Genomic DNA, 20,076 nt, shown 5'->3' with positions numbered 1-20,076 from the left:
TACACAGTGTGTCAGTGTTCCCCTGTGTTTGTAGTACACTGTGTGACAGTGTTCCCTTGTATTTGTAGTACACAGTATGACAGTATTCTCTGCTGTTTGACGTACATAGTGTGACAGTGTTCCCTGGTGTTTGAAGTACACAGTGTGACAGTGGTCCCTGAGCTTTGAAATGCACAGTGTGAGATTGGTCGCTGGTGTTTGAAGTACACAGTGTGAGAGTGTTCCCTGGGGATTAAAGTATGCAGTGTGACAGTGTTCCCTGGGGATTGAAGTGCACAGTGTGACAGTGTTCCCTGGTGTTTGTAGTACACAGTGTGTCAGTGTTCCCCTGTGTTTGTAGTACACTTTGTGACAGTGTTCCCTTGTGTTTGTAGTACACAGAATGACAGTATTCTCTGCTGTTTGACGTACATAGTGTGACAGGTTCCCTGGTGTTTGAAGTACACAGTGTGACAGTGGTCCCTTGGCTTTGAAATGCACAGTGTGAGATTGGTCGCTGGTGTTTGAAGTACACAGTGTGAGAGTGTTCCCTGGGAATTAAAGTATGCAGTGTGACAGTGTTCCCTGGTGTTTGAATTACACAGTAGGCAGTGTACCCTGGGGTTTGAAGCACACAATGTGACAGTGTTCCCTGGTGTTTGATTTACACAGTGTGACAGTGTTCCCTAGTGTTTTACGAACACAGTGTGAGAGTGTTCCCTGGGAATTGCAGTACACAGTGTGACAGTGTTCCCTGGCGATTGAAGTGCACAGTGTGAGAGTGTTCCCTGGTGTTTGAAGTGCACAGTGTGAGAGTGTTCCCTGGTGTTTGAAGTGCAAAGTGTGGCAGTGTTCCCTTGTGTTTGAAGTACACAGTATAATAGTGATCCCGCTGTTTGAAGCACACAGTGTGATAGTGTTCTCTGGGGTTTGGACTGCAGAGTGTTACAGTGTACTCTGGGGATTGAAGTACACAGTGTGAGAGTGTTCTCTCATGTTTGCAGTACACAGTGTGCCAGTGTTCTCTGGGGATTGAAGCACACAGTGTGAGAGTGTTCTCTGGTGTTTGGACGGCACAGTGTTAAAGTGTACTCTAGGGATTGAAGTACGCAGTGTGACAGTGTTCTCTGGGGATTGAAGTGCACAGTGTAACAGTGTACCCTGGTATTTGAAGTGCTCAGTGTTACAGTGCTCCCAGTGTTTGAATTACACAGTGTGACATTGTTCCCTGTGGATTGAAGTGCACAGTGTCACAGTGTACCCTGGTATTGGAAGTGCTCAGTGTTACTGTGCTCCCAGTGTTTGGAGTACACAGTGTGACAGTGTTCCCTGGGGATTGAAGTACGCAGTGTGACAGTGTTTCCTGGTGTTTGAAGTGCACAGTGTGACTGTGTTCCCTGGGGTTTGAAGTACACAGTGTGAGAGTGTTCCCTGGGAATTGAAGTACACAGTGTGACAGTGTTTCCTGGTGTTTGAAGTGCACAATGTGACAGTGTTTCCTGGTGTTTGAAGTGCACAGTGTGACAGTGTTCCCTGGTGTTTGATTTACACAGTGTGACAGTGTTCGCTAATGTTTTACATACACAGTGTGAGAGTGTTCCCAGGTTATTGCAGTACACAGTGTGATAGTGTTCCCTGGCAATTGAAGTACACAGTGTCACAGTGTACCCTGGTATTTGAAGTGCTCAGTGTTACAGTGCTCCCAGTGTTTGGAGTACACAGTGTGACAGTGTTCCCTGGGGTTTGAAGTACGCAGTGTGACAGTGTTCCCTGGTGTTTGAAGTGCACAGTGCGACAGTGTTCCCTGGGGTTTGAAGTCTCCAGTCGACAGTGTTCCCTGTGGTTTGAAGTACACAGTGTGACAGTGTTCTCTGGTGTTTGCTTTACACAGTGTGACAGTGTTCTCTGGGGTTTGAAGCACACAGTATGACAGTGTTCCCTAGTGTTTTACGTACACAGTGTGAGAGTGTTCCCTGGGAATTGCAGTACACAGTGTGACAGTGTTCCCTGGCGATTGAAGTGCACAGTGTGAGAGTGTTCCCTGATGTTTGAAGTACACAGTGTGAGAGTGTTCTCTCATGTTTGCAGTACACATTGTGCCAGTGTTCTCTGGGGATTGAAGCACACAGTGTGAGAGTGTTCTCTGGGGTTTGGACTGCAGAGTGTTACAGTGTACTCTGGGGATTGAAGTACACAGTGTGAGAGTGTTCTCTCATGTTTGTAGTACACAGTGTGTCAGTGTACTCTGGGGATTGAAGCACACAGTGCGAGAGTGTTGTCTCGTGTTCGAACTGCACAGTGTTAAAGTGTACTCTAGGGATTGAAGTACGCAGTGTGACAGTGTTCCCTGGTGTTTGAAGTACACAGTGTGACAGTGTTCCCTGTGGATTGAAGTACACAGTGTGAGAGTGTTCTCTCATGTTTGTAGTACACAGTGTGTCAGTGTTCCCCTGTGTTTGTAGTACACTGTGTGACAGTGTTCCCTTGTGTTTGTAGTACACAGTATGACAGTATTCTCTGCTGTTTGACGTACATAGTGTGACAGTGTTCCCTGGTGTTTGAAGTACACAGTGTGACAGTGGTCCCTGGTGTTTGAAATGCACAGTGTGAGATTGGTCGCTGGTGTTTGAAGTACACAGTGTGAGAGTGTTCCCTGGGAATTAAAGTATGCAGTGTGACAGTGTTCCCTGGTGTTTGAAGTCCACAGTGTGAGAGTGTTCCCTGGGGATTAATGTGTGCAGTGTGACAGTGTTCCCTGGGGATTGAAGTGCACAGTGTGACAGTGTTCCCTGGTGTTTGAATTATACAGTGTGACAGTGTTCGCTGGTGTTTTACATACACAGTGTGAGAGTGTTCCCTGGGAATTGCAGTACACAGTGTGATAGTGTTTCCTGGCGATGGACGTGCAACGTGTGATAGTGTTCCCTGGAGATTGAAGTTCAAAGTGTGAGAGTGTTCCCTGGTGTTTGAAGCTCACAATGTGACAGTGTTCCCTGGGGATTGAAGTGCACAGGGTGAGAGTGTTCCCCGGTGTTTGACGTACACAGTGTGACAGTGTTCTCTCGTGTTTAAATTAGACAGTGTGACAGTGTTTCCTGGTGTTTGAATTACACTGTGTGACAGTGTTCCCTGGTGTTTGAAGTACACAGTGTGACATTGTTCCCTGGTGTTTGAAGTGCAAAGTGTGGCAGTGTTCCCTTGTGTTTGAAGTACACAGTGTGACAGTGTACCCTGTGGATTGAAGCACACAGTGTGAGAGTGTTCTCTGATGTTTGAACTGCAGAGTGTTACAGTGTACTCTGGGGATTGAAGTACACAGTGTGACAGTGTTCCCTGTAGATTGAAGTACACAGTGTCACAGTGTACCCTGGTATTTGAAGTGCTCAGTGTTACAGTGCTCCCAGTGTTTGAAGTCCACAGTGTGAGAGTGTTCCCTGGGGATTAATGTGTGCAGTGTGACAGTGTTCCCTGGGGATTGAAGTGCACAGTGTGACAGTGTTCCCTGGTGTTTGAATTATACAGTGTGACAGTGTTCGCTGGTGTTTTACATACACAGTGTGAGAGTGTTCCCTGGGAATTGCAGTACACAGTGTGATAGTGTTTCCTGGCGATGGACGTGCAACGTGTGATAGTGTTCCCTGGAGATTGAAGTTCAAAGTGTGAGAGTGTTCCCTGGTGTTTGAAGCTCACAATGTGACAGTGTTCCCTGGGGATTGAAGTGCACAGGGTGAGAGTGTTCCCCGGTGTTTGACGTACACAGTGTGACAGTGTTCTCTCGTGTTTAAATTAGACAGTGTGACAGTGTTTCCTGGTGTTTGAATTACACTGTGTGACAGTGTTCCCTGGTGTTTGAAGTACACAGTGTGACATTGTTCCCTGGTGTTTGAAGTGCAAAGTGTGGCAGTGTTCCCTTGTGTTTGAAGTACACAGTGTGACAGTGTACCCTGTGGATTGAAGCACACAGTGTGAGAGTGTTCTCTGATGTTTGAACTGCAGAGTGTTACAGTGTACTCTGGGGATTGAAGTACACAGTGTGACAGTGTTCCCTGTAGATTGAAGTACACAGTGTCACAGTGTACCCTGGTATTTGAAGTGCTCAGTGTTACAGTGCTCCCAGTGTTTGAAGTACACAGTGTGAGAGTGTTCCCTGGGGATTAAATTACGCAGTGTGACAGTGTTCCCTGGGGTTTGAAGTATGCAGTGTGACTGTGTTCTCTAGTGTTTGAATTACACAATGTGACAGTGTTCCCTGGTGTTTGAATTGCATAGTGTGACAGTGTTCCCTTGTGTTTGTCGTACACAGTGTGACAGTATTCCCTGGGATTTGATGTGCACAGTGTGACAGTGTTCCCTGGTGTTTGAATTACACAGTGTGACAGTGGCCCCTGGTGTTTGAAGTGCACATTGTGACAGTGTTCCCTGGGGTTTGCAGTACACAGTGTGACAGTGGCCCCTGGTGTCTGAAGTGCACATTGTGACAGTGTTCCCTGGGGTTTGCAGTACGCAGTGTGACAGTGTTCCCTGGTGTTTGAAGTACACAGTGTGACAGTGTTCCCTAGTGTTTAACGTACACAGTGTGAGAGTGTTCCCTGGTGTTTGAAGTGTACAGTGTGACTGTGTTCCCTGGGGTTTGAAGCACACAGTGTGACAGTGTTCCCTGGTGTTTGAATTACAGTGTGACAGTGTTCCCTAGTGTTTAACGTACACAGTGTGAGAGTGTTCCCTGGGAATTGCAGTACACAGTGTGACTGTGTTCCCTGGTGTTTGAAGTGCACAGTCTGAGAGTGTTCACTGGTGTTTGAAGTGCACAGTGTGACAGTGTTCCCTTGTGTTTGAAGTGCACAGTGTGACAGTGTTCCCTTGTGTTTGAAGTGCGCAGTGTGAGAGTGTTCACTGGTGTTTGAAGTGCACAGTCTGAGATTGTTCACTGGGGATTGAAGTACACAGTGTGACAGTGATCCCTGGTGTTTGAAGTGCGCAGTGTGAGAGTGTTCACTGGTGTTTGAAGTGCACAGTGTGAGAGTGTTTCCTTGTGTTTGTAGCACACAGTGTGACTGCGTTCCCTGGTGTTTGACATACACAGTGTGACAGTGTTCCCTGGTGTTTGAATTACACAGTGTGACAGTGTTCCCTGGTGTTTGAAGTGCATAGTGTGGCCATGTACCTTTGTGTTTGAAGTACACAGTATAATAGTGACCCCGCTGTTTGAAGCACACAGTGTGACAGTGTTCTCTGGGGATTGAAGCACACAGTGTGAGAGTGTTCTCTGGGGATTGAAGCACAAAGTGTGAGAGTGTTCTCTAGTGTTTGAAGTGCACAGTGTTACAGTGTTCCCTGTGGATTGAAGCACACAGTGTGACAGTGTTCCCTGTGGATTGAAGCACACAGTGTGATAGTGTTCTCTGGGGATTGAAGCACAAAGTGTGAGAGTGTTCTCTGGTGTTTGAACTGCACAGTGTTACAGTGTACTCTGGGGATTGAAGTTCACAGTATTACAGTGTACTCTGGGGATTGAAGTTCACAGTGTTACAGTGTACTCTGGGGATTGAAGTACACAGTGTGACAGTGTTCCCTGGGGATTGAAGTACACAGTGTCACAGTGTACCCTGGTATTTGAAGTGCTCAGTGTTACAGTGCTCCCAGTGTTTGAAGTACACAGTGAGACAGTGTTCCCTGGGGATTGAAGTACGCAGTGTGACAGTGTTCCCTGGTGTTTGCAGTACACAGTGTGACAGTTTTCTTTGGTGTTTGAAGTACACAGTGTGAGAGTGTTCCCTGGGGTTTGTAGTGCACAGTTTGACAGTCTTCCCTGGGGATCGAAGTGCACAGTTTTAGAGTGCTCCTTGGTGTTTGAATTACACAGTATGATAGTGTGCCCCGGTATTTGACGTATACAGTGTGACAGTGTTCTCTAGTGTTTGAATTACACAATGTGACAGTGTTCCCTCGTGTTTGAAGTGCATAGTGTGACAGTGTTCCCTTGTGTTTGTCGTACACAGTGTGACAGTGTTCCCTGGTGTTTGAAGTGCACAGTGTGACAGTATTCCCTGGGGCTTGAAGTACACAGTGTGACAGTGTTCACTGGTGTTTGAAGTACACAGTGTGACAGTGTTCCCTGGGGCTTCAAGTACACCATGTTACAGTGTTCCCTAGTGTTTGAAGTACACAGTGTGACATTGTTCTTCGGTGTTTGACGTATACAGTGTGACTGTGTTCCCTGGTGTTTGAAGTACACAGTGTGACGGTGTTCCCTGGCGATTGAAGTGCACAGTGTGAGAGTGTTCTCTGATGTTTGAAGTACACAGTGTGAGAGTGTTCTCTCGTGTTTGTAGTACACAGTGTGACAGTGTTCCCTTGTGTTTGTAGTACACAGTGTGACAGTGTTCCCTGGTGTTTGACGTACACAGTGTGTCAGTGTTCTCTCGTGTTTGAATTAGACAGTGTGACAGTGTTCCCTTGTTTGAATTACACAGTGTGACAGTGTTCCCTGGTGTTTAAATTACACATTGTGACAGTGTTCCCTGTGGATTGAAGCACACTGTGTGACAGTGTTCTCTGGTATTTGAACTGCAGAGTGTTACAGAGTACTCTGGGGATTGAAGTATGCAGTGTGACAGTGTTCTCTAGGGATTAAAGTACACAGTGTGACAGTGTTCCCTGGTGTTTGAATTACACATTGTGACAGTGTTCCCTGTGGATTGAAGCACACTGTGTGACAGTGTTCTCTGGTATTTGAACTGCAGAGTGTTACAGAGTACTCTGGGGATTGAAGTACGCAGTGTGACAGTGTTCTCTAGGGATTAAAGTACACAGTGTGACAGTGTTCCCTGATGTTTGAAGTACACAGTGTGACAGTGTTCCCTGTGGATTGAAGTACACAGTGTCACAGTGTACCCTGGTATTTGAAGTTCTCAGTGTTACAGTGCTCCCGGTGTTTGAAGTACACAGTGGGACAGTGTTCCCTGAGGTTTGAAGTGCACAGTGTGACAGTGTTCTCTGGTGTTTGAACTACACAGTGTGACAGTGTTCCCTGGGGATTGAAGTACACAGTGTGTGAGTGTTCCCTGATGTTTGAATTACACAGTGTGACAGTGTTCCCTGGTGTTTGAATTACACTGTGTGACAGTGTTCCCTGGTGTTTAAAGTACACAGTGTGACAGTGTTCCCTGGTGTTTGAAGTACACAGTATAATAGTGACCCCGGTGTTGGAAACACACAGTGTGATAGTGTTCTCTGGGGATTGAAGCAAACAGTGTGAGAGTGTTCTCTGGTGTTTGAGTTGCACAGTGTTACAGTGTACTCTGGGGATTGAAGTACGCAGTGTGACAGTGGTCTCTGGGGATTGAAGTACACAGTGTGACAGTGTTCCCTGGTGTTTGAAGTACACAGTGTCACAGTGTACCCTGGTATTTGAAGTGCTCAGTGTTACAGTGCTCCCAGTGTTTGAAGTACACAGTGTGACTGTGTTCCCTGGGGATTGAAGTACACAGTGTGACAGTGTTCCCTGGTGTTTGAAGTACACAGTGTGACTGTATTCCCTGGAGTTTGAAGTACACAGTGTGACAGTGTTCCCTGGGGATTGAAGTACACAGTGTGACAGTGTTCCCTGGTGTTTGAAGTACACAGTGTGACTGTATTCCCTGGAGTTTGAAGTACACAGTGTGACAGTGTTCCCTGGGGATTGAAGTACATAGTGTGACAGTGTTCCCTGGGGTTTGAAGTACACAGTGTGACAGTGTTCCCTGGGGTTTGAAGTGCACAGTGTGACCGTGTTCCCTGGGGATTGAAGCACACAGTGTGACAGTGTTCCCTGGGGATTGAAGCACACAGTGTGACCGTGTTCCCTGGGGATTGAAGCACACAGTGTGACAGTGCTCCCTGGGGATTGAAGCACACAGTGTGAGAGTGTTCTCTGGTGTTTGAAGTACACAGTGTGACAGTGTTCTCTGGGGATTGAAGTACACAGTGTGACAGTGTTCCCTTGTGTTTGAAGTACACAGTGTGACAGTGCTCTCTGGGGATTGAAGTACACAGTGTGACAGTGTTCCCTGGTGTTTAAAGTACACAGTGTGACAGTGTTCCCTGGGGATTGATGTGCATAGTATGAAAGTGTTCCCTGGTGATTGAAATACAGTGTGTCAGTGCTCTCTGGCGTTTTAAGTAAACAATGCGCCAGTGTTTTCTGGTGTTTGGAGTGCACAGTGTGACATTGCTCTCTGCTATTTGAAATACACAGTATCATAGCATTCTCTGGTGTTTGAAGTACGCCATGTGGCAGTGTTCCCTGGTGTTTGAAATACACAGTGTGACAGTGCTCTCTGCTGTTTGATACATCTAGCTCATGGCAGGCATTAGTTGGTGTTCAGAGGATTTTGAAACAAAATTTATGATGGTCACTTTAAGTTTTCAGCCTTATTAGAGTTTTGGATTTTACAACGTATGTTGTTGCGGAGGTAAATTTCAGCATTGAAACCATATTTACAACAATGCTGCTGGAACTAAACATTTGCATCACTGCAGCTTTCCTCCCTCATTCAAGTAATCGCAGCTCTTAACTTGACGTCGCTGCTCAGCTTTCCCACCATGCGACTGTGGAAGATGATAAATGTCACAAAATGGAGCTCATTAACTTGTCATGTGAGGCACCAAGACGCAAAAGCAACAGTAGACTGATTCAACAAGGGTTCCCAGTTTTAGTAACACTGACAGCTCAATATTCAGTTCTTCGTTTGCAGAGTCACTGTCTTTGTGATGCGATAACATGTTATTTTGTTCCTACAGGTTGTCAAGAAGCGAGGCATTGATGAAGAGACTCCAATGATAGGTGATAAAGTATTTGTCCATTACACTGGGACCCTATTAAACGGAAAAATATTTGATTCAAGTAGAGAAAGGAAAGAGCAATTTGTCTTTGATCTGGGTAAAGGTAAGTGCTAAATGTAAGTAATTGTCGTTTATATCTGCTAAATCTCAGCCCAACCTTAACCTACGACATTCACTGACCTCAACTTTCTGCTCACCTACTTTTGCCCTTGGGATCTCAGGAGCATCTCTCTGGAAATCCCAAAGTCAGCCTCTCTCTGCCTGACCAAGACCAGCTCTCCCTCATTACATTCCGTTTCAATCCCTCTGATTAGTAACACTGCTTCGTCTGTGACCATTTTCAATAAATGGAATTTTCTTCTCAATGATATGTTGTGAAGACAGACCTCATGGTCTTCGGTCTCCAACACAAAGTCTGTTCTCTCTAACCCTCACCCTGAATCCCTCTTAGCCTGACATCTCTGTACCTGAGTCAGTAAATCCAGCCCTAAATCCGTGAACATCATGGCCGTCCTACAACTCTGACCTCAGGTGGATCTGCAAATTTGTTTCAGTCTATCACTGGAAGTTGCACCTTTAGCTTCCTGTACCTTAAACCTGGAAAATGCCTCCCTTTAGATCTCTACCTCTTTCTCATTCTTTAAGTCTTCCTTTCAAATCTAAATCTTTAACAAAGCTTTTGATCATCTGTCCTGATATGTCCGTATATGAACATGTGACATATTGTCTAGTGATGCCTTGAGACATTTTACTATATCCATGTGTTTGTTGGTGTGCGTAGTCTAAAGGACTCAATGTGCAGTAGATAGGCACGGCACAATCTTCCCAGGAAAGAGGAGAGTGGTGCAATCTTCTGAAATTCACAATTGGCTGAAGGCAAATTGCAAACCTCCTTGGATTCTCCTCATAATAAAAGTCAATTCAGACTTGTTTTAGTTCAAACTGAGGATTTCCTGATCTGTCAGGCGCTCCCCAGTATCCCCCAGGTAAAGTTAGAAATCACACAACGCCAGGTTCTAGTCCAACAGATTCATTTGGAAGTATTGCTTTCAGAGTGCTGCTTCCTTCATCAGGTAACTAGTGGGGTAGGATCAAGATTCAGCCCCACGAGCTACCTTATGAAGGAGCCGTGCTCCAAAAGCAATACTTTTAAATGAACCTGTTGGACTATAACCTGGTGTTGTGTGATTTTTAACTTCGCCCAGTGAAGGTACAGCTAGAAAATGAAAATGACAAGCAGCTAAACCATTGATCAATGACAGTGATGAGCTCCATTGAAAGGTTACTGTTCAAAGCTTTTCTTTTCTCAGAGAATGCAGACACTGTGTGGCAGATCATTACTATGCCAATTTCTTGGAGGTCACCTTACCTCTCTAGTACTTCACACACTGCCAGTTGCACTTTCCTGTTGTCAGCTTTCACCATGGTATGGACGCAGTGTATGCTGCCTCTAACACAGGGTGAAGAGCGGAGCTGACACTGTCACTAACTGCACTGGCAAAGGCAAAGTAACATAGCAGCACCATCACCTGCTGTCATCTCCTGAGCTACATACCCCCATGCTCACACTCACTCTGTCTCCCCTCCGTGCACGCGCATCTACTTTGTGGGGGGAATTTGTACTCTCAGAATTTTATTTTCCCAAAAACTGCATAAATCCATGTTAGATTCTGCAAATCCCACTTCAGAAATAGAATCAGTCTGAACATTGGGACGCACTCTCATGTAGTATCTTATGGCATTTATTGTTAGATCTAACTTGAGAAAATAACTTCTAAAAAGTTCTGAGGTTTACATACCAAAACTAACATGGTCATTCTAAAAGATGAAAAGCTTAATAAACAATCCAGTTTTTTTTCAATATGTCATTTCAGTGGCATCACACTGTAAACTTTTGCTATAAATTCTGTATCGTATGATCTTATACTTCACAACCACCTGATGAAGGAGCAGCACTCCGAAAGCTAGTGCTTCCAAATAAACCTGTTGGATATAACCTTGTGTTGTGTGATTTTTAACTTTGCCCACCCCAGTCTAACACCGGCACCTCCAAAACATGTAAAAGGCATCTGGATGGGTATATGAATAGGTAGGGTGTAGAGGGATATGGGTAAATGCTGGCAAATGGGACTGGAGTAGGTTAGGATTCCTGGTTAGCATGGATGAGTTGGACTGAATGGTCTTTTTCCTATGCTGTACAGTTCTATGACTCTATGATTCTAGTTTCTGATTTAATAGTTTGAAGTACGCCCAAATCTAGCAGTCAAACAATTTGGAAATATATGTAATTCAGCATTGCTATGCTTCTGTAAGGGAATCACATTCAAATGGAGTGTGGGCTGGATACATGGTTTGTTGTGTTAAAGATCTTTTGGCCACCTGAGTGATTGTGCCATGCATTGAGGCCATAGCTGATTCACAATCTAACTCCATGTAAATGCATTTTTCCATTTCACTTAAATTCGATTGGATATTAACCTTAGAAGAAGAGAGTTTGAAACTCTCCCACCCACTCTGTGAACAAGTGTCCCTTCATTTCACAGCGGAAAGATCTGGCTCTAAGTTTTAGATCCTACTCCCTTTCCTTAACTCCATCTACTGTAGTTGGTCCCCTTAATAACTTGAAACCTTTTGATCAAATCACTTTTTAACCTAATTCCAGAGAATGCAGTCCTAGTTTTTTATGAATTGTTCTCTTTAAGAAACTGGGCTTCATTCTATTGGATCTGCACTGCATTTTGTTCAAGACCAACAAACCTTTCCTGAGGTGTGGTGATCAGAATGACCTTCTAGTCCAGGCCCATATTTGAGTCACATGGAAGCTTCCTTCTATTGTGTCTCATCGAAGCTCATCAGACTAAACAGCAATTGTCAGGATGAATAAGAAGTGAAATTTCTATCAAGGTACCCCACAGACTTAAGCCAGGAAAAACAAAGCACCAAAGGCAAGCAGGTCTAATATAACAGAGAGTAAGTCTGAATAAAAATCAACTTGTGCCAGTAAAGATAACGCAAAAGAAGTCAGAAGGTAACTGATCACATGCCATCCTTTGGTATCCCATGAGCCAGCTCCACCTCCTTTAATTCGTGTTTCAAATGGAAGCCCAACAATTATCCACCCCAAACAGATTTCTAAACACTTTACTTCAGGGAATAGCTGAGGCGATGTCTTTTGCATCTTTTAAGGGTCTCACAAAGGTTTATACTGACGTCTATATTTCTTTGTCAGTTGTAAGATGCCTGCATTCTTTACTCAGTGGATGTCTACATGTCCCTTCATCAACATCAATGGCCAACTCTGCTCCCACTCTAGAGTCAAATTGACACTGCTTCCTGTTAACAGTGTAAGGCTCCGGGATACAATCATTGCTTATAAATGTCAACTGGACACTCACCTTAGTAACAATGAGAGACAAATCTTCTGGCAGTAGCTGGTTCTGACGTTCTGGCCATACATACCAGAGCTAGAACGAATATCTTCAATGGCCGTCATTGTCCATTCTCAGAGGCTTCCATTGTTCCTCTGGGGATATGGGTGACACCAACTCAGCCACAAAGTGTTTAGCTGCCATTTAGGAGCAGTTCATCTGGGGATGTGACACCAACGGAGGGCATGACCCTGCTTTTAGGATTAGGGAATTGCAGTTGAATTGCACTATTAGGATGGCAGTCACTTTCCTCACTTTTTGTAAACAGAACTCTTACCCTAGCACTATGGAAGCAGCATTGGTTGTACCACAGGGTTCAAAGTTTGACCCATCCACTGGGGTTATATGTGGCTCAACGGCATCTCACTTGATGCCTGGATTGTATGAAATTTTGTTATTCATTCACAGGATGAGGGCATTGCTGGCTAGGCAGCATTTATTGTCCATCCCTAATTACCCACAGGACAGTTGAGAGTCAATCACCGTGCTGTGGGTCTGGAGTCACATGTAGGTCAGAATAGCAGTTTCCTTCCCTAAAGGACATTAGTGACCTACAATCGGCAATGACTTCATGGTCATCATTAGACTCTTAATTCCAGATATTTTTTGAATTCAAATTCCACCAGCTGCTGTGGCAGGATTTGAACCCAGGTCCCCGGAGCATTATCTAGATCTCTGGATTAACAGGCCAGTGATAAAACCACTAGGCCATCGCCTCCCATTAAAAGATTAAATTTCAGAAGTGTTGCAGGACTCGTCACTTTGTCCTAGGGGTGACAGTATTAGCGCTGTGTCTGTCTACAAACAGAGTTATAGCCTTGTATCCCTCCGTGAAGATGACATAGTGGACAGTATGTAAGCTTCCAAATGCAGGAAGGTGTGGGTGTGTTCTGGGGTTGAACCCCAAAAGATGGGCACAGGTTAAGAACCAGATGTGATCGAGAGTTCAGTGTGATATAAGGAGGTGTCTGATGACAGAGGAAAAGCCGTATTGGGTTTAGGAGTGTCACCTGCAGAATGCAGGAAGTTCAGACTGTGAGGATTTGCACCTATTATTTTAGTCACTCTCAGCTCTGCCAAAATCACATGATGTTCAAATGCTGTAGTCGTTAGCAACGACCTGGTAAGAAAGCCTGAGCTTCATGAGAACTCATTTCTGTTATCAAATTCAGTGCATCATCCCAGCCAACATCTCTGTTAGGATGTCAGAGACCTAAGCAGCAATGCTAGTGACCAAGCTGAGAAGTGCAGTAAAAATCTGCCCCCAAAACAAATGGTTTCCTGACCTACAACCAAAAATCCACTAAGAGTCCTAGGGGAGTAGGTACATAGTTCCCGGAAAGTGGCATTGCAGGTAGACAAGGTGGTGAAGATTGCATTTGGCATGCATTGCCTTCATCAGTCAGAACACTTGAGTACAGCGTACACATTTAACAGGTGTTGGTAAGGCCATTTTTGGAGAACTGCTTCCAATTTTGGTCGCCATGCTATAGGAAGGATTTTAATAAAGGGGAAAGGGTGCAAAAATGATTTACAAGGATGTTTCCAAGACTGTAAGACATGAGCTACTAGGCAAGGCTGGGTAGGCAAAGATTTTTTCCTTGAAGTGTAAGAGGCTAAGTGCTGACCTTACAAAGGTTTATAAAATCACGGGGGGCATAGATAAGGTCACGGTTTTGGTGAATCCGAAACTAAAGGGCATAGGTTTAAGGTGAGCGGGGAAGATATAAAAGGGGCGACACAGAGGGTGGTGCACGTTGGGTTGATCTGCCAGAGGAAGTAATAGAGGCAGGTACAGTTACAACATTTCAAATATATTTGGACAGGTACATGGATAAGAAAAGTTAAGAAGGATATGGGCTAAACACAGGCAAATGGGAAACAAAAATAGAAATTGCTGGAAAAGCTCAGCAGATCTGGCAGCATCTGTGGAAAGAAATCAGAATTAATGTATCAGGTCCAGTGACCCTTCCTTCAAACCTTCCTCAGGCAAATGGGGCGTGTTCTGTTTAGGAAATCTGGTTGGCATGGATGGTCTGTTTCTGTACTTATACCTCTCTGACTGGATGATTCTATGAATTTATCCATTTTAATTATGTATGCTTGTCCTTTCTCTGCACTGCACCCCCTCTTTTTGTTTCAACCTCTTTGAGTTTCACATTGTAACTAATCCCTTGGTAATTCCTGATCGAATTTATCAATAACTATCTTTTATATATGGACCCTAATTCTGAACTCACTTATAATGGGATGATCTACTTATAGAATTTATTCATAATTTTGAAGATCATTGTCAGCTTACCCCCTAGTCTACCCTTTACAAGGAGAAAGCGACATTATGTTTATACACTGCAAACTGCGCACTTTTCAGAAACATGTTTTTCTTTCAATAGGTCAAGTGTTGAAAGCATGGGACATCGGAGTGGCTTCAATGAAGAAGGGGGAGATCTGTCAGTTGATCTGTAAACCAAACTATGCCTATGGGGCTGCTGGCAGCCCCCCTAAAGTCCCTGCAAATGCCACATTACTGTTTGAGGTGGGTGTGTCTTTATTAGTTGTCGCTTCCATTTCTACCTTGATATCACACCATGGAGTTAGAAAACCCACCACTGCCTTCTCAGGGTTACTGAAGGTGGACAATAAACACAGCCTTTCCTGCAGGAATGCTCATTGAGAGGAACATAGGATCAAGAGTCAGCCATTCGGCCCCTCGTCTCTGCTCAACCATTCTCCATCATGGCTGATCATCTATCTTAATGCTGCTTTCCTACACTATTCCCATATCCCTTGATATCACTTTTATCTATAAAGCTATGATTTCTGTCTTGAGTATGACCAAAGCTTCCATAGCCCTATGAGGTAGAAAATTTCAATAACTCACCATCCTCTGAGTAAAGATGTTTCTTTTCATCTTAGTCCCTTTATTCTGAGTCTGTGTCACATGGTTCTACAGTCCTCAGTTAGGGGAAACATTTTTTCTGTACTCTGCATGAAGGATTTTCAAATTTCAATTATGTCAACTAAGCTTTAAAGCCTTTGAAAATTTCTCTGAACTACTTTATCCTTTCCCCTTTCCTGAAATACTTACTGTTTTGTTTCTCAATTTAACTGTGTAAGTAAAACAAAAAAAAAAATCTCAAGGCATGATTGACCTTCCCCTGACGCTAACCCTGTCCCCATGACTCCTAATGGTTTAGCCTATGACTTGGATGGCAGAAGTGATTGTGGTATGACCAAGTTTGCAGATGGTACAAAAGTAGACGGGAAGGCAAATGGTAAAAGGATGACACCAATATAGACAGGTTAAATGAGTGGACAAAGGCTTGTCAGATGGAATATAATGTTGGAAAAGGTGAGGTCATGCACTTTAGCAGGAAAAATAGAGGAGCTGAATATTATTTAAATGGAGAAAGACTGCAGAAAGCTGCAGCAAAGAAGATTTGGGGAGTTTTTGTGCATGAATCACAATAAGCTAACATCCAAGTTCAGCCGGTAATATAGAAAGCAAACAGCATGTTGACCTTTATTTCAGAAGGAATGGAGTATAAAAAATGGGCGTCTTGTTAAAACTACCCAAGGCATGAGATACCGAAATACTGCCAACAATTTCAATCACCTTATCCAAGGAAAGATATTGGCATTAGAGGCAATACAGAGTGGCTGGCCCTGGGCATGGAGAGATTTTCTTATGAGGTTCCCTGTAGTACGGAAACAGGCCCTTCAGCCCAACAAGTCCACACCAACCCTCTGAGGAGTAACCCACCCAGACCCAGTCCCCTAACACGATGGGCAATTCACCCGACTTACACATCTTTGAAAACTGGAGCACCCGGAGGAAACCCACACAGGCACGGGGAGAATGTGCAAACTCCACGCAGATAGTTGCCTGAGGCTGGAATTGAACCCAGGTCCCTAGCACTGTGAGGCAGCAGTGCTAACCACTGAGCCACCATGCCGCCCCAAGGTTGAGTACGTTGTATCCATTTGATTTTTAGAAGAAGAAGAGAAAATGTTACAAATAATATTCTTAGGGAATTTGACAGAGCAGATGTGGAGAGATTATTCTTCCTGTGTGAGAGAATCTAGGGCCAAAAGGAATCATCTCAGAGTTAGGGGCTGCTCAGTTCCGACAGAAATGAGGAGGAATTCCTTCTCACAGAGGATAATGAATCTATGGAATTCTGGAATGCAGAGTGCTTTTGATTCTAGGTTATTAAGTATAGTCAAAGCTGAAATCGTCAGATTTTCAATCAGTAACAGAATCAAGGTTACTTGGGATAAGGCAGAAAAGCGAAGTTGAGCATTAGTAAATCAGCCATGGTCTCAATGAATGATGGAACAGACTCAATGGGCTGAATGGCCTACTTCTGTTCCAATGTCTTATGGTTTTATTATAGTCTTGTAGCACCCAAAGTCATGAGTGAGCCATTCAGCATAATCAGTGCTGACAGAAAGCCAGCCAGCACGCACATCAGCTCTCCCCCCTCACTCGTCCACCCCCACAATGCACCCTACCCCTCTACCTTGCCCCCCCCTCCTGCCCACCTCATCCCCCCGCACCCTTTCCCACAGCCCCAGCCCCTCCCCTCCCAATCTCCTTTCTCCTCCATACCCACTCCCCCCATCATACCACACCAACTCTCACCCAACCTTCCCCCCTCCCCTCCTTCAGCCTCCTCCGGATCCCCCACAAAAACGTCCCAGAGTCTTACTACATATTCACCATCACCCCCCCACCTCGAACCCTCTGAGGCCGAACGGTCCGTCCTCAATAAAGGGCTCTCGTTCATGCCCCCTCCCCCCACCCCAACCTTAATGAATTCTGTAACTGCCACGACATAGAGCTTTTCTTCTACCATCTCAGCCTCCATGCTCTCTACTTCGATAAAAACTACCAACTTCCCTCTGAGGACTCCTTCTCCTGCCTCCAATCTTCCCCATCCACACGGTCACCCACCCGCCGAGCCTTGTATCCATTCTAGACCTCTTCCTTGCTGACTGCTGATGTAACATCAGCCTCCTCAGTTTCTCCACCCCCCCCCTTACCTATCTCACCCCCTCCGACTCAACTCTCTCTGCACCAACCCCCGTTTTCACCATCAAACCTGCTGCCAAAAGTGGCAATCTGGATGATAGACCTCAATGCTGTGGTCGAATGCCAGCTCTCTGACATCACTTCCTACCTCCCCCTTGACCATGACCCTACTGTGACCAATCATTTGCACTGTCTGTGACCTCATTGCCTCTGGTGATCTCCCCTCAACCACCTCCAACCTTATAGTCCCCCAGCCCCGCAATGCCTGGTTCTACCTGCTCCCCAAATCGACAAGCCCAACCACCCCGGCCGACCCATAGTCTCTGCACGTTCCTGTCTCATCAAACTAATCTTGTGCTATCTTGACTCTATCATCTCCCCCTTGGTCCAGGTACTTCCCACCTACATCTGCAACACTAACCACACCCTCCACCTCTTTGGTAACATCCAGTTTCCCGGCCCCCAGTGCTCTATCTTCACTATGGATGTGCAGTCCTTATATGTGTCCATACCGCACAAGGATGGAGTCCAGTCCCTCAGCTTCTTCCTCTACAATAGACCCATCCAGACCCCCTCCACTAATACCCTCCTCCGCCTCGCTAAACTGGTCTTTGCCCTTAATAACTTTTCCTTTAACTCCTCCCATTTCCTCAAATCCAGGGGGTGGTCATGGGCACCCAGATGGGCCCCAGCTATGCCTGCCTCTTTATGGCCATGTTGAACAGTCTCTCTTCAATACCTACACAGGCACTGTACCCCAACTCTTCTGCTTTTACATCAATGACTACATCGGTGCGGCGTCCTGCACCCAGGCTGAACTGGAACAGTTCATCAACTTCACCCAAACTTTCACCCTGCCCTCAAATTCACTTGGTCCAACTCGAATACTTCCCTCCCCTTTCTTGATCTCTCCATTTCCATCTCCAGTGACAGTCTCCAGACGGATGTTTACTACAAACTTACAAATGCCCATAACTGCCTGGACTACACCTCCTCCCACCCATTCTCCGGCACACCACCCCTCTCACCTCCATTTAAGGCCCCAAACAGTCCTTTAAGTGAGACAGAGGTCCACCTGCCTCTCCTCCAACCTAGTTTACTGTATCTGGTGCTCCAAATGTGCTCTCTCTACATCATGAAAATCAAACATACACTCAGGGCACGTTTCAGCGAACATCTCAGCCGGGTTTTCAGGGGCCGACCTGACCTCCCAGTCATTGCCCATTTTAATTTCCCTTCCCATTCCCTTTCCGACATGACCATCCCTGGCCTCCTCCATTGCCATAGTGAATCAGACCGCAAACTGGAGAAACAACATCTCAACTTCCACATGGGAAGCCTACAGCCCGGAGGACTCAACATTGAGTTCTTCAATTTCAAATAACCTCCCTCCCTATCCCCCCGACTCCATTCCCAGCCCCTGCCCCCCTTCCATTCCTCTCATCGACCCTTCCTCCCAGCCACCAACCGGATTCCTTCCTCCCCATCGACCAACCAGGTCGTGCCCTCTACCTGTGTTCACCTATCCCCACCCCACCACCCCGCCTCTACCCTGCGCTTCCCTTACCACCACCACCACCCCCAGTCCTGAAGAAGGGTTACACCTGAAACATTGACTTCTCCACCTCCTGATGCTGCCTGGCGTGTTTTGTCCTTCCAGCCACCTGCTTGTCTACACAAGAAGATTTGGCAACCATGTTACTGAGGAAATCCAGGATCTACTTTAGGGCAATGGTGTTTCAGAACAGAGGCTAAACCTTGACTTCAAAATGTCCTTGCTAGTTTTGAGTGAGTGCAAGCTCTTAATTGCTCCTTAAAATTTTGACCTGTCTTTCTTTATTCCCTCCACCTCCTCCAGGTTTCCTGAAGATGTACTTGCAAATTTGATCCACGGGCATTGGTTGTGGTCCATTGACCAAACCCATTCAATGCTCAGTAAAAATAGCAGAACGACAGAGTGCTAAAGCAAGACTTCCATTAATATAACACCCATCACAACCCAAAAAATACCCAACGTGCTTTAAAACAATGCCGTGCCTTTAAAGTGTCTTCACCGCTGTGTTATAGGAAATGCTGCAACAAATCTGTACAATATATGGCCACAAACAGCAATATAAAATGATTATTTGTTTTAGCTTCTGGTTAAGGGATAAATTAACCTTGATGATGTGGAGAAATTTATACTCTTCTTCAAAATAGTGAAGAAGATCTTTAGCATCCATCTAAGAAGCTACTTGGGCCTTTGGTTTAAGTGTCACTCAAAGACAATACTTCCAACAGAGAAGCACCCACTCTATTCTGCAGTGAGAAAGCCAGGCCAGAGCTTTTGCTCAAATGTCTGGTGTAGGCCTTGAACCCAGAATCTTATGATTTGGAGATGAATGGCCAGCCCCAGCTGACATCATTCCCCATGGAGATGAAACCCTAAGAAATAGAGAGCCCCAGGTTTCGACCCAGTTTGTCCTTCCTCTGAATGTATTGTAGAACATCCAAGGAATATCACACATAGTAATATAGTGGTCTAAACATCATTGGGTGTGTTGGAGTTGAAACTCTCTATATTACATTGAAATGAGGGGTGTCATGGTGGCTCAGTGGTTAGCACTGCTGCCTCACTGTGGTAGGGACCCGAGTTCAATTCCAGCATTGGGTGACTGTCTGTGTGGAGTTAGCACATTCTCCCAGTGTCTGTTTGAATTTCCTCCTACAGCCCAAAGATGTGCAGGTGAGGTGAATTGGCCATGCTAAATTGCCCATAGTGTTAGGTGCATGAGTCAGAGGGAAATGGGTCTTGGTGGGTTACTCTTCAGA

General features: G+C 45.3%; 1 protein-coding gene across 1 annotated transcript in view; it reads left to right on the top strand.

Moving 5' to 3' along the window:
* Nucleotides 1-20,076, top strand: part of LOC122563305 (peptidyl-prolyl cis-trans isomerase FKBP5-like) — a 244,226-nt gene that overhangs the window by 161,417 nt on the left and 62,733 nt on the right. The window contains exons 2-3 of the mRNA XM_043717019.2: nt 8,761-8,905; nt 14,624-14,766. Coding sequence (XP_043572954.1) covers nt 8,761-8,905; nt 14,624-14,766 — 288 coding nt within the window. The remainder of the gene's footprint in view (nt 1-8,760; nt 8,906-14,623; nt 14,767-20,076) is intronic.

This window comes from Chiloscyllium plagiosum, unplaced genomic scaffold, assembly GCF_037043375.1.
Source record: "Chiloscyllium plagiosum isolate Xiang-an unplaced genomic scaffold, Cpla_swu_hap1 HiC_scaffold_26, whole genome shotgun sequence".
In the NCBI taxonomy this organism is placed as follows: Eukaryota; Metazoa; Chordata; class Chondrichthyes; order Orectolobiformes; family Hemiscylliidae; genus Chiloscyllium; species Chiloscyllium plagiosum.
This window is presented reverse-complemented; position numbering and strand designations above follow the sequence as displayed.